We start from the raw sequence: 12,332 nt of genomic DNA on the forward strand, positions 1-12,332 counted from the left end.
CAATGTGAAACCTCAACCCCCAGTCAAGGGAGAACTCAAATTCTTCTCTGCAGGTAAGGAAAACGCTCTGCTGCAAATCCAACATCCCTAACAGGCTCTGGCTGTGTGGAGCAGCTCACGTTTCCCACCTACACCAGAAAATGGAGAAGGCTGAAGAGGAAACAAAAGTTAAACCAAACCATTTAAAAACACAGTAGTGTGACAGCTTTTATTTCACTTTTAACAGTACTACATGCTTACTACTGCTAGCAACAGACATGCCTTTTTTTGTTTTACTCTCTTGGGTTTGGTTTGTTGGTGGTGTTTGGTTTTTTAAAAACCAGCCCTATATTAAATGTTGACCTAAAGCTTGCTGTGCCTTGGAAACCTGGCCCAGGATTTAACTTTGCTGTGCCTTGGAAACCTGGCCCAGGATTTAACTGCATGGACTTTTATTTAAATAGAAAAGTACTTAAGGCTGAAAATAAGACAAATACAGGTGAACAAGAAAGTTAAATTACATATTCAGTTCATACAAATATCTCTTATTCTATGCACTAAATCCTGTGAATTAGCTGAGATCAGTTAAAAAAAAAACCCTTAAAATACTTAGGAAACAATATTTACAAATGATATAAATAAACCCTAGGTCACTTTTAAATTAACCAATGCAACAAAAACGTCACCTTGTGGTCCTGTGGGTACTAAAAACGCTCTTGTTTATTGATCACAGCCCAGTCTGCAGTATAAAGAGTGTTCACTTACATCCACGTGGGTTCAGAGAGAAGAAAGGAAGGGATGGGTGGCAAAGGAAAACAAAACTCTCTTATAAGTGTGTAAAATCAACGAGGCTTCTTCAGCTTGTGTTCTGCACTCCTGGCAGTTGTGTCTAGAAGTCCCTTCTACAGCATTTGTCTCGTGAAAAGGTCGTCTTCAGATAGCTTAGAGAGGGTTTCAGCAAAAGGGAAATACTCAGCACGTTGCTCACACTTCACAAAGACCTTTCACCGGGGGGAGGACGGAATGTCAGTGGCCAGCACAAGCCTTTACAACATTTAATTTAAAAGGCAGCATTTATAGAGCTAATCACAGACTATACACATCTTGCACTGAACAACAACCCAAAAGGACTGGAAAATATACATTGAGGGGAAAAAAGAGACCGATGGTTTTCCATAGCCTTTGATACAATTAATGCTTTTCTCCTTGTCTTTTGTTTTGAAACCAGCATCTACATCACCAACAACTCTAACTACCTTTGCCTTTAACATCTGCCAAGGATCTACTCTAGGTGAGCAATGTACAACGAAAGAAGAGAAACCACTGAGTTTTCTATGCAGACACATGAAAATATAAAGCCATACAGATTTCAAAGTGCCATGAATACCAAATTCAAGTGATGGTTTATAGCATGTAGGAAAGAAATGAAATGGAACTCGCTCTACGGGTTGCCAAGCCCTTCAGCTGTATCTTCAGTTTCCCCTTTGGCCGCTTTGGTGAGAACTTCCATCCATTTGATCTGCAGCTCTTCATCTTCTGCACTGAAATAAAGTGTTTGCTGGGACTGGTGAAGCTTAAAGACATGCTTCACTTCGAACTTCTCACCAGAGCCTGGCAAGCTGACTTCATACCCAGGCAACGGGATGGGGCGCGGGCTTCGGCTGTCCTAAAGGAGAAAGAGCAGATGTAAACATTCAGCCACAGATGCTCTTGGAAGTGGAAGCACCAGGGCTGCACTGTGCTGGGAAGAAAGATTTCCTCTCAAGGGGGTTAAAGAAATACCTGTTTCAAACAGTTCAGAACTCACTCTGAAGTAGTGAGCGCTGACTGGAGATGCATTACCCTACATCCAAGGTGTGACCACCAGACACCCAGGCCAGGCAGCCGCACCACAGCTCTCAGCAAGATGGAGTCTCAGAGTGTGCTGCTGGCCCCTGAGTGCCAGAGCCACAGCCTGCCCCTCCTGCCCAGAGCCATGTGTGGGAGCACAGCCCCGGGGCACACCCGCACTCAGCTCCTCCTTTGGAACTGCAGTGCTGCTCAGCTGCCCACGAGGAGAAAACTGCTGCTTGCTGCTTTGCTCTCCTCAGCCACCAGATCCTCCCTTGCGGCAAGAGCATTGAGCCCGCAGCGGTGTGGCTGGGGAGCTTTGTGTCATTTCACAGGACTCACCCACCTTGTCTGTTACATGAGCTACAGGCAATGAGATGCAGTCCCTTTTGAACCTCATGGGATGGATTCAAGATTGGTTAGAAGGAGACAAGTAAGTAGAGCTCATTTATGAGAGACTACTGCCCAAGAAAGGACTTTGACATCATAGAGAATGTCAGATTTTAAATCAATCAGTGAATCCTCTCAGAAGGTCTTGTGTTGTTCATGATGCTCTTCAGAGCTGTCAAGAAGTTAGAAAAAACAACCAAATGGAGGTTACTTTGGAGGGGTGGACCCCTTGCTGGGGCAGGAATTGGCTGGATGGTCCCACTTAGAGCTGTGCTCAATGTCTCAATGTCTGAGTGTGCCTAGTGGTGCTCCTCAGGGGGCAGGACCAGGACTGATATTGTTTCACAGCCTTGTCAGTGACATGGGCAGCAGGACTGAGGCACCCTCAGCAAGTCTGCTGCTGACACTAAGCTGTGCGGTGTGGTCAACACGCTGGAGGGAAGGGGTCCAGAGGGACCTATACAGGCTGGAGAGGTGGACTATGCAAACTTCATCAAGTTCAACAACACCATGTGCACGGGGCTCTGCCTGGGCTGGGGCAATCCCAAGCACAAATAAAGGCTAGGTGATGAAAGGACTGGGAGTAGCCCTCTGGAGAAAGCCTTGGGAGGTGTTGGCAGACAAAAAATTGAGTATGAGCCAACAATGTGCACTCACAGTCCAGTGGCATCCTGGGCTGCACCAACAGAAGTGCAGCCAGCATGCTGGGGGAGTGGATTCTGTCCCTCTGCTCCATTCTGATGAGACCTCACCTGGAGAACTATGCTCAGCTCTAGGGGCCCCGGCACAGTAAGGACCTGCTGAAGTGGGTCCAGAGGAGGCCACATAGATGATCAGTGGTCTGAAACAGCTTCCCCTGTGAGGACAGGCTAAAAGAGTTGGGGTTGTTCAGCCTGGAGAAGACTTCAGGGAGACCTTAGAGCAGCCTTACAGTACTTAAAGGGGGCCTGTAAGGAAGATGAGGTGGAAGTCTTTATCAGGGAGTGCAGTGATAGGGCAAGGGCTAATGGTTTCAAACTGAAAGAGGACAGATTTAGATTAGATACTAGCGAGAAAATTTTTCCCATGAGGGTGGTGAGGCACTGGGAGAGGTTGCCGAGAGAAGCAGTGTATGCCTCATCCCTACAAGCATTCAAGGCCAGGCTGGATGAGGCTTTGGGCAGCCTGGTCTAGCAGAAGGTATCCCTGCCCATGGTGGGGGGGGGTTGGAACTAGGTCCTTTTAAAGTCCTTTCCAGCCCAAACTATTCTATGACTTTATGAAACTTAGGGTTTTGAGCATCCTTTAAAGGCCAGATTAAGTCACAAGGAGAGATATAGCTCTCTAATAGTCACATCTTGAGCTTCAGCCAACTCATCTAAAGGTGCAGGGTGTGCCATGACCAAGTAAGTCATTTCAACTGATGCCAGAAAAGTGATTTCAAAGGCAGGTCCCCTACTTAAGCCTAAACCACACAGGCATTGAGTATCTCTAAGATGCTGTTGCCTCTTGTAGCAGCTGCTTGCAGAGCAGCCTCCTGACAGCATTCAGAAGACATCCCACAAAGAGTCTTCCTTTTGTCACCTCATACCGAATGCAGACTTGGTGTATCTGAAAGGGGATCACAGCTCTTGGAACAACAGCCAAAAAAAAATAATCAAAACATCTACTTTAGTAACAGAATAAAGTAATTCAAGGTTCAGAACTGCTCACATCAGTGCAAAGACACAGATTAACTGCAGGGGCAAAAAACACAGGCACCGTGCGTCTGCTTTTCATTTACTGCTTATTATGGGTATGCAAAAATGCCAGAGTCCATCTGCTCCAAGACCAGGGAGGCTTACAGCAGCTTTAGGTCAAAGACTGCAGGATTCAGCTCCTATCTGAGTGTCAGCAGTTGTCTCCACAGCAGCAGACGATGCCCAGGTCCTGAGGCCACGGCTGCACCCACACAAGCAGGGAGACCTTGCACATGCGGCACGGCGCAGAGCAGCTCTGCGATGGGCACTGCTGAAGCAAGCCAACAAACACAAACCACACCAGAGCACATGCAAGCTCCGCCACACCTGCTTCACTGCTCATGTTGTGGGCAAAGGGGTACCAGCACTTGTCACAGGTGAGGCTGGAGCTGCCCACAGCAATGCAAATGGCACTGTTGGTAGCCAAGGAATGCAGTGCAGCAGCACAGCGATGTCCGCGTGGCACCTACCCAACGTCTGTAGACGCAGGCCAAGTAAGCAGACTGCCTTTGGTCCTGCTGCCTTCCTCCCTTTTCTTAATAGGATGCTTTTGCCACTTTCTCTGTACCTGCCTGATCCAAAAGGAAGGATTTATAATTATCTCTGGATAAGCTGTGCTGCTGACAGATAAAGGTGAAGCACTCAGCCTCGAGTCACACCACACCCCAAAGCAGATCTCTCAGAGGGACCATCAGCACCTCTGCACTCCCTCTGCCACTGAGCCTTTCCCCTTCTACCTGGAGCCCAGCAAATCCAGGGCACCCACGAGGACCTGGGCCCCACTCCAAGCATGTCAGCAGGACTGACAGGCCTTACAGGAGCTAGATTTCATACTCCATTTTTAACAGCCTGCTGGATTTGACTGGCTAGATTGGGATTTTTACAAACCATCTCTGGATGCAGCGTGCCAGGGTTGAACGAGATCATTGTTTCATCAGACCAAAGCCCCCAGTGCTGAGAAGAGCTGCATTTTCCTGAGACAGCGAGTGGTACACACTGGATGTGTAATATTGTCACTAATCAGTGGCACTGTGCACTCCTCCTGACTGTAAGCAGCACAGTATTACAGGGTTCTTTCTCTAGGCAATTAGAGCAGCAGTTCTGTGTTGCTTTGTTGCAGCCATCACCACATCTGGTGTTCCAGATCTGTGAACAGGCAGCTCAGCTCCACCTCACAGCAGCTCCAGGCAGACATCCCACTCACACCACACACCTCTCTGCACCATGGAAGCTTCCTTACACAAACAAACAGAGAACAGCTACCCACTGATGGGCTACTGTAACCCTCCCCTCCTACTTTTGACTAAGCTTAGAAGTCTCTGGTTTCCCACTGAAACTCCAATCTCTGCCCACTTACGATCCAATTCCAGACTCCTGTGATGCGACGGTGTGCCAAGAGACAAAGGTCTGCAGGGCCAGGAAAAAGGACAGGCAGAGTTTTGTGCAGGACCATTTAAAGCTTCACCTAAACAGGGTCAACAAAAAAGCCACAAAAACACTTGTCTGAAGCCCTGAGCTCAGCTCCCAGCTGAGCTGCTCCCTTGTTTGTAGGAGTAAATCACATTCACATGAAGAACAAAGGACATTTTTTTTTTTTCAGAACTTATAAAGCAAAAATTTCTCTTGGATCAAGCTTGACAATTATTATCCGGCCTTGCTCTCACTGTAATAGAGCTACCCTTTGTATTTCTTCAAAACTTCTTACTTCTCTAGCTTCCTGGGACTCCTCAGGTCTGTGTTTCTCAATCAGATGTAAGTCAATGCCAGAGCTGGGGAGGTAGCTGTGCAGTTTGAAAGGCCAACAGGGGCAGAGGCTCCAAGTGGAGCTCTTGGAGACACAGACTAATTTCTGTACAAGAGCTGGTCCTTGAGCTTGAGGTGGTCTTTGCTGTAAACAAACTCTCCTAATGCCACTCAGACAAACGTGACAAACAGCTGCACAACTGCTGTCTCAGCCTGGGGACAGATACATTGATTTTCCACACCCAAATAAGCTGTGAACTTTATCCTCATATGAAGCCTTAGTAAGCAGGACTTCAACTGCACACACTTGGGGGATGAATTACTTCTCCTGAGACAAGGATCAAAAGCAAAAGAGCAGTTTTCTTGCTGTGGGTTGTATGCTGCACTGGCATCCCTTCTGTATGGCTGCTGAGGGTGTCAGACACCAAAGCTGTCAGGGCTTCTGCCGTAGCCGAAGCTGCAGATCCAGCGTGGCTGGCTCCTCCTTCCCAGGTACTCTTTCTGCTCTAGTTAAACAGGATCCCCCAGCTTCCAGACACCTAGGACCATGCTCCACTTGGTCGGTGTCTTGAGATCTTTAATTCCATTGTTGACAGTATTATACCTGAAGGGCACCTCTTTTTCAGGCACTGAAATGCTTCTTTGTAGGTCTAAGAAGGTTTGTGAGATGCATCAAGGATGCACCTAGGGCAATAACATTCACAGACACAGTGGCTCCCAACTGCCAGCAGGAGACCAGCTCCAGAGATTTTCCTCAGCAGTCAGTGTGTACTATGGGAACCAGAACTAACAAGAACTTTAGATTAAAACCGAGGGATGGGATTTGCTTCCTAATTCTTTCCTTCAGTTGGGTGCAGACAAGAAGCACACAAGCAGGAAGGGCAGGCTCTGGAAGGAGGGATTCCCTTTTGATGGTTATAGTCTGGGCCTGCAGCTGGGGATTCCCAACAGCAAATCCCAGCTTGCTTCTGATGTGGGACAAATCAGCCTTGTCCTGGGAGCTTTCCTGCTCCTGTACACAAGATTTCCCTCCCACATGAATCAGCTCAGGATACCAAGCACTGCCTTTAACTGCTATCAAATCATAGCCAGTGCCAAATGCACCCTTTTGCCCTAAACCCCAGGATCTTACTAATAATATCAACAGAGGTTCAAGACAAATTTGGCAGGACCTGAAACAAAGAACACAGCATCTAGAGCACAGATCCTCCTCCAGCTTCTGACCCTGGCTTTGCAGGAGGCGGCCTGCAGAGTCAAGCACCATCCAGCTGTGCACTACACAGAGCAGACATCCATCCCCTGGGCTGTCACTTGTGCCGTCCTGTGACAGTTGGGTGTCATGAGAAATCTTCTGTCTAGGTCACACCATGTAAGAGGTGTTGCTTGTCAACTTTTCTCAGCTGACACACATTGCTTCTAGGTAAGCAAGGCCAAGGAATTCAGACCTCTCTCCCTCAGTTCCCTCTCCTGCTCTGAGCTTGCCTGTGTGAGATGCTCTGGCTCAGTCTGCTTGGGACACAGGGCTCCACTTTGCTGAGGAACAGCTTGCACATCACAAAGCCATTCTCTCTGCTTTGTTTTTTGTACTTTGTTTCTTTCCCCAGACTTTGACTCCAGAGAGACCAAATGACTGGGTTTGTTGCATTTGGTTTAGTGCTGTCTGAGGCTTTTTGCTTCTCAACTTGTCATTTCAGTCGTGCACCTCACATTGACTAAGAGGGAAGCCAGGCAGATGAACTGGAAGCCTACCCACCGTGGGGCTTGAAGCCCAGATGAAGCCAAGCAGGCTGAGCCTGGAGTTCCAGATTCAAGCTTTCAGTCCCTCAAGCATACACTTGTTTACAACCAGAGGTGTTCCTGCTGACAAGCAGCCAAATGATTACCCTTCCAAGGATGTTCGAAGTGCTCTTGCTGAAGCACTTGCCATGGGCTGAGCTTTATTTCAATAACTCCAGAGAATCAGAGGTAATATTTAGTTCCCAGACTGCTCCTAGCTAGTCACACACACAAACTGATGCTAATAAAGAGCAAACCCTTCATATCGCTAAAATTACAGCAGGGTAATTGTAGGTTGAACTATGACAGATTTCTTCTTCCATCCCACCCAGGAGACAAACCAAAGTTGTTTATAAAAATGTCAAATGGCAAATACAAAATTAGAGATGAGGGCTGCAACTCCAGCATGAGCATTCTTTATCTTCAGCACTATGGAAGCATGCCTGCTCCAGTCCTGGACAGAGACATTCCCAGATCTTGCCTTTCAGCACAACTGCACATGTGTTTAAACAAAAAAGGAAATTTGTATCACAGTAAGTTATTTCAAGTCAAGATAAACCCACATGATGCTATGACATGAAGCTTCACCAAACACTCTATTTTTCAGGCTGAAGAGCATCTACATTTCCATCTCCATCCTCTTAACCCAGAACTGGGTTTAGAAAAGCAAAGCTTGAAGCAGCAATTGCAATATCCAGAGGGCTTTGCAGCTCTGTCCATTTACAGGAAGTGCTTTCCCTGACACAAGGTAACACCACCTCTGAATATTCCTGTCTGAAACCTCTGAAAAAATCAAAGCACAACAAATTATTTTGTTTTGTCCCTTTCTGTTAAAAAATGGAAGACAAAGCTATGAAGCTGAGACATTTGCTCAGGTCAGCAGTAACTGCAGCTAATGGAGGCAAGCTGACTCCTCGCAGGCTTTGTGCTGTATTCAGAACACCAAGTTCATTTTGGCTGAAACCAAGCCAGACCCTTTGGCCTACCTCTCAGCCTGACCTATTTAAATTCTTGGGGGGTTATTCACTGTGTGTTAGCCTTCATGAATGTCATCTTACCTGGCTACTTCCCTGCAGGTACAGGACAAGGGGTTCAGTCTTGGGGATGGTCACCCACATTTTGTACCAAGTCTTCCCTTTTTCAAGGAACTGGAGGTAGCTGCTGAAGAGGCTGTTTTCCGCTGCTAAGATGCTTTGCTTCTGGATGAAGGAAAACAAATAAAAAAAGAGAAAGCTTAAAAGATATGTTTCCATTGATGCTAATGTGGGCAAAACACTTCAGTACAGAACATATTTAAGGTGTCCAGAAGCAAATAACCCTGCAGGGCAAACACTGGACCGCTCATAACTGAAGTGTGACCATTATTGCATACATCAATAAACAGCACACCCCATGTACAAGAGGCAGATGCTGAATTACTGGTCCCAGGGGACATGAAGTTAAATTCCACTTCCACCAAGTAATTAAGATGATGCAGCTTAGCAAAGTAGACTGAGAGGATTTCAAACGAGTGCAGACGGTCTATTAACAGACACTGCTGTGCACGGCTGCGGAATGACCTGAGCCAAACCAAAGAGCACCTGGGGGAAAAAAAGATTGAAAATAAGTTTTATCTTCTGCTAGAAAGCAAAGAAAAATAATCTCTTGTTCACATTAGACTTCAGAGAAGTCTCCTGGGGATCTCTGCTATCTGCTAATATCATTTGTAAAGTAGCAGTATCTTCAGCTGCTATTAAGCTTAAGTTTAATGTAAATAGGAGGGAAAGGAAAAGACCAGCTCTGACCTTTTCTGTACACCTATTTTCTTGCACTTTACCTGATCCTCTGCAGATTTAGCAGAAGGCTGGAAGCTTGAGCACAGGATGCAAAAATTACTCTTTTCCTTGTTTTTCTTTTTTACAGCTTTCTGCTCTAATCTGCTTTCCAAAGTAAAGCCATAGGTCACATTTCACTGCTCTGGTCTTTGGCTTTTCAGATTAAGGGATGAAGGGGTCAGGCTCTTTTCAGTGGTGCACAGTGATAGGACAAGGAACAATAGGTACAAGCTGTAGCCTAGGAGATTCCACCTCAACACAAGGAGAAACTCCTTTGGTGTGAGGGTGCTGGAGCCCTGGGGCAGGCTGCCCAGGGGGTTTGTGGAGTCTGCTTCTCTGGAGAGATTCCAAACCCACCTGAATGTACTCCTGTGTGCCCTGCCCTGGGTGATCCTGCTCTGGCAGGGGGTTGGACTGGATGATCTCTGGAGGTCCCTACCAACCCCTACCATTCTGTGATTCATAATTCTATGATCTGAAGTTTTTGATGGCATCAAGATCCAGATCCAGAATCTTGCCTGCACTCTGCACACATTGCAGGGCAATGTGCATTTGTAACTGTTTTTGTGTTTCTGCGATCCTGGATGTGCTGACAAAGCACCTGAGCAGCTGGATTCACTTTGGGACACTGTGCTGGTGTCATTTTACCTGCGTGGGTACACTTCAGTAGCCTGGAAACAAATCTGACATGCTGGAAGGCAGGGCCTGGCAGGATCTAAGACTATTTAAGAAAGCATTTCTTACAGGAGCTTGGGCTATGTTTCCTGCTCAGTCTAGCTCTTATCCACAGTTTGGTTCTGATGAGGAATATAACAAGGCTGGGAGGCAGGCCAATAGCTTCCAGATTTTCAGGGCAAGATCCTTTTCGGTATAGGCTGCAACTGTTCCCCAATTTTCCTTGCAGTGTTCAAAGGAGGATGGTGTAGGTCAGCAGGTCAGTGGGAAAAAGGACTTGCAATGAAGCTAAACTCTCCATGTGTCAGCAGCTCTTCCAAGATGTCCCTCCAGGCCCACTTCCCACGGAGATGAATCTCCTTTTACACATGCAGTGACTTCTGGCTGTATTTCACAGGTGAAATAAACAACCCCCTCTTCTTCAAATGCCTCACGATGAGCCTGGCAAGCAGTGGCACTCTCAGCCCTGCCCTGAGGCTATGAAAAGCATTGGTAAGGGAAGGTTCAGCTGTGGGTGGGGATGAACAGAGCAGTTTGCCACCAGGAGTCTTGCTCTTGTGAAAAATAAGGGTAGGATGTGCCACTGTCCTGGCACAAAGCTTGGTGACATCTGTGGCAATGGTGGAACCACAGCTCACACAGGGTAGTTCATCTTGGAGAAAAGAGTCCGAGTTGCAGCAGGTCTGAGCAAGTTTCAGTGAATCTTCAGTGAAGGCTTTCAGAAGGCTGCCAGGGTTTTGCACAAACAACTAAGACAATATTTGTTTCAATCATATTTTGACAGGACAAGGAGGAGTGCAAAACTATGTTCTATCTGGAGTGCCAAATGACAAATAACCCCATCCTCTTTACCAAGCTTTGCCAATAGCTACTGTGCACAGCCTGGGACTGGAAGGGCACCACCATAAAAATAACCAAACAGTTAAATAAACACATGGATAAAGAAGAGAGACTCTCAAGGGCAGCTAACAGATGAAAGACTCCCCAGCTGAGGACTGTACCTCTGCAGCCAGTCTTTTCTTTTGTTCTCCAACTGCTTCCACTCCAGGGCTGGAGGGGCTTGCTGGTAGCTGCCCAAAGCACTCCTTGCACACGCGATTGTGGCGGCTGTTGTCTGCCAGAGCCTTGAACTCGGAGCATTTTGCACAGATCACCTGTATTGGGAAGATGCTTTATTAGCCATCATCCAAAGACAGGGCCTCACAGAACCATTGCTACTGAAGGAAAACCCAGAAACTGGCGTGGCCAGTAGAACATCTCCCTCACTTCCCATCATTCCTATCTGTGATGCCACACTTGTGTCCCCACACCTCCAACTCAAGCAGACACCTGATGCCTTCTGGGAAATACAGCAACAGCATGCAAGAATGCTTTGCTTTTCTTAGAAGCCTTTAGGAGCCAAGCAGGGCTGAATTGGACCAAGCAATTAGTGCTTTTTAATGCCAACCATGAAATGGTCTGGGAGGGGGTGATGTGCAGAGCAAAGGGGGCTACTGATTCCTCATCAGCTAGGCAGTGCAGCCTGACAGAATGGAGAACCCAAATGCTACTGACCATTTTAAGAACATTGTCCAATGTACCATCCATTAACAACTCTGCCTGAAGCCAAATGAACAACTTTCATTCCTTTCCTCAGCTGCCAAGGGCACACAGTGACACAAAACCACAAAACCAGCACATGTGAAGAGTGATGGATCTGCAGCTCTGGAACCTGTCTTTATGCTTAAAATCTGTCTCTCCTACTTGCTGCTGCACAGCTGCTTCAGGGAAAGCAACTGCCCTGCTGCTGCAAGGCAGGGCAGCCAGCCCAGTCTCACACCCCTTGTGGGTTTACTGCCCAGTGGCACAGCAGGAACAGCCCCCAGGCATAGGTATGTGCTATTGTTTGCTGCAGTTCATAATTACTAGAGGAAGATAACTGCCTTCATTCAGTAGGCATTAAGCAAAGCAGCACTCTCAGGTGGCATTTTTAGTAGCACGACCCTCTGTCCTTGAGACAAACCAGCTCCTGTAATTTGAATGCCATTGCCCATCACAAAACATCACCAAGCCAACAGCCCTTTAACAGTTCATTATTAATAATGCAATTCTTCTTACCTCTCTGTCCACGGAAGGAAATTACCATTTAATGTCTTTAACAATACTGAGCCTGGCAGTGGAACATGGTAAAGCTCCAGAAATACATTTAATGATTTTAGTAATTAACTAATAAAAGCAAACCCAGAAGACAGGACATCCCAACTCCAGTGCCAAAGTGTCTCCTTCACAGCAATATTATCTCAACTGTTGAGACTGAAGTTTCTTCAAATATCTCAATTTTCTCTTCAGCTGAATACTGATCTCCACTTAAAATGAATCTAAATACCTTGTTCTGTACTAGCTGAACACTGAATGGTGCAACTAAAGT

The 12,332-nt window shown here is 46.8% G+C and overlaps 1 protein-coding gene across 6 annotated transcripts in view; it reads right to left on the reverse strand.

Moving 5' to 3' along the window:
* Window positions 1–206: 206 nt before the first annotated feature.
* Window positions 207–12,332, reverse strand: part of FGD3 (FYVE, RhoGEF and PH domain containing 3) — a 123,530-nt gene continuing 111,404 nt past the window's right edge. For 2 of the 6 annotated variants that reach the window (XM_054162154.1, XM_054162172.1), the window contains exons 17-19: window positions 10,927–11,079; window positions 8,495–8,635; window positions 207–1,645 (exon numbers count right to left, since the gene is read on the reverse strand). In XM_054162154.1, coding sequence (XP_054018129.1) covers window positions 1,421–1,645; window positions 8,495–8,635; window positions 10,927–11,079 — 519 coding nt within the window. In that variant the 3' untranslated portion in view covers window positions 207–1,420. Of the gene's footprint in view, window positions 1,646–4,387; window positions 5,383–7,969; window positions 8,220–8,494; window positions 8,636–10,926; window positions 11,080–12,332 lie in introns of those variants that run through there. The other 4 variants (XR_008462273.1, XR_008462272.1, XR_008462271.1 and 1 more) reach the window with 4 other exon arrangements.

The sequence above is a fragment of the Dryobates pubescens genome, chromosome 1 (assembly GCF_014839835.1).
Source record: "Dryobates pubescens isolate bDryPub1 chromosome 1, bDryPub1.pri, whole genome shotgun sequence".
NCBI lineage: Eukaryota > Metazoa > Chordata > Aves > Piciformes > Picidae > Dryobates > Dryobates pubescens.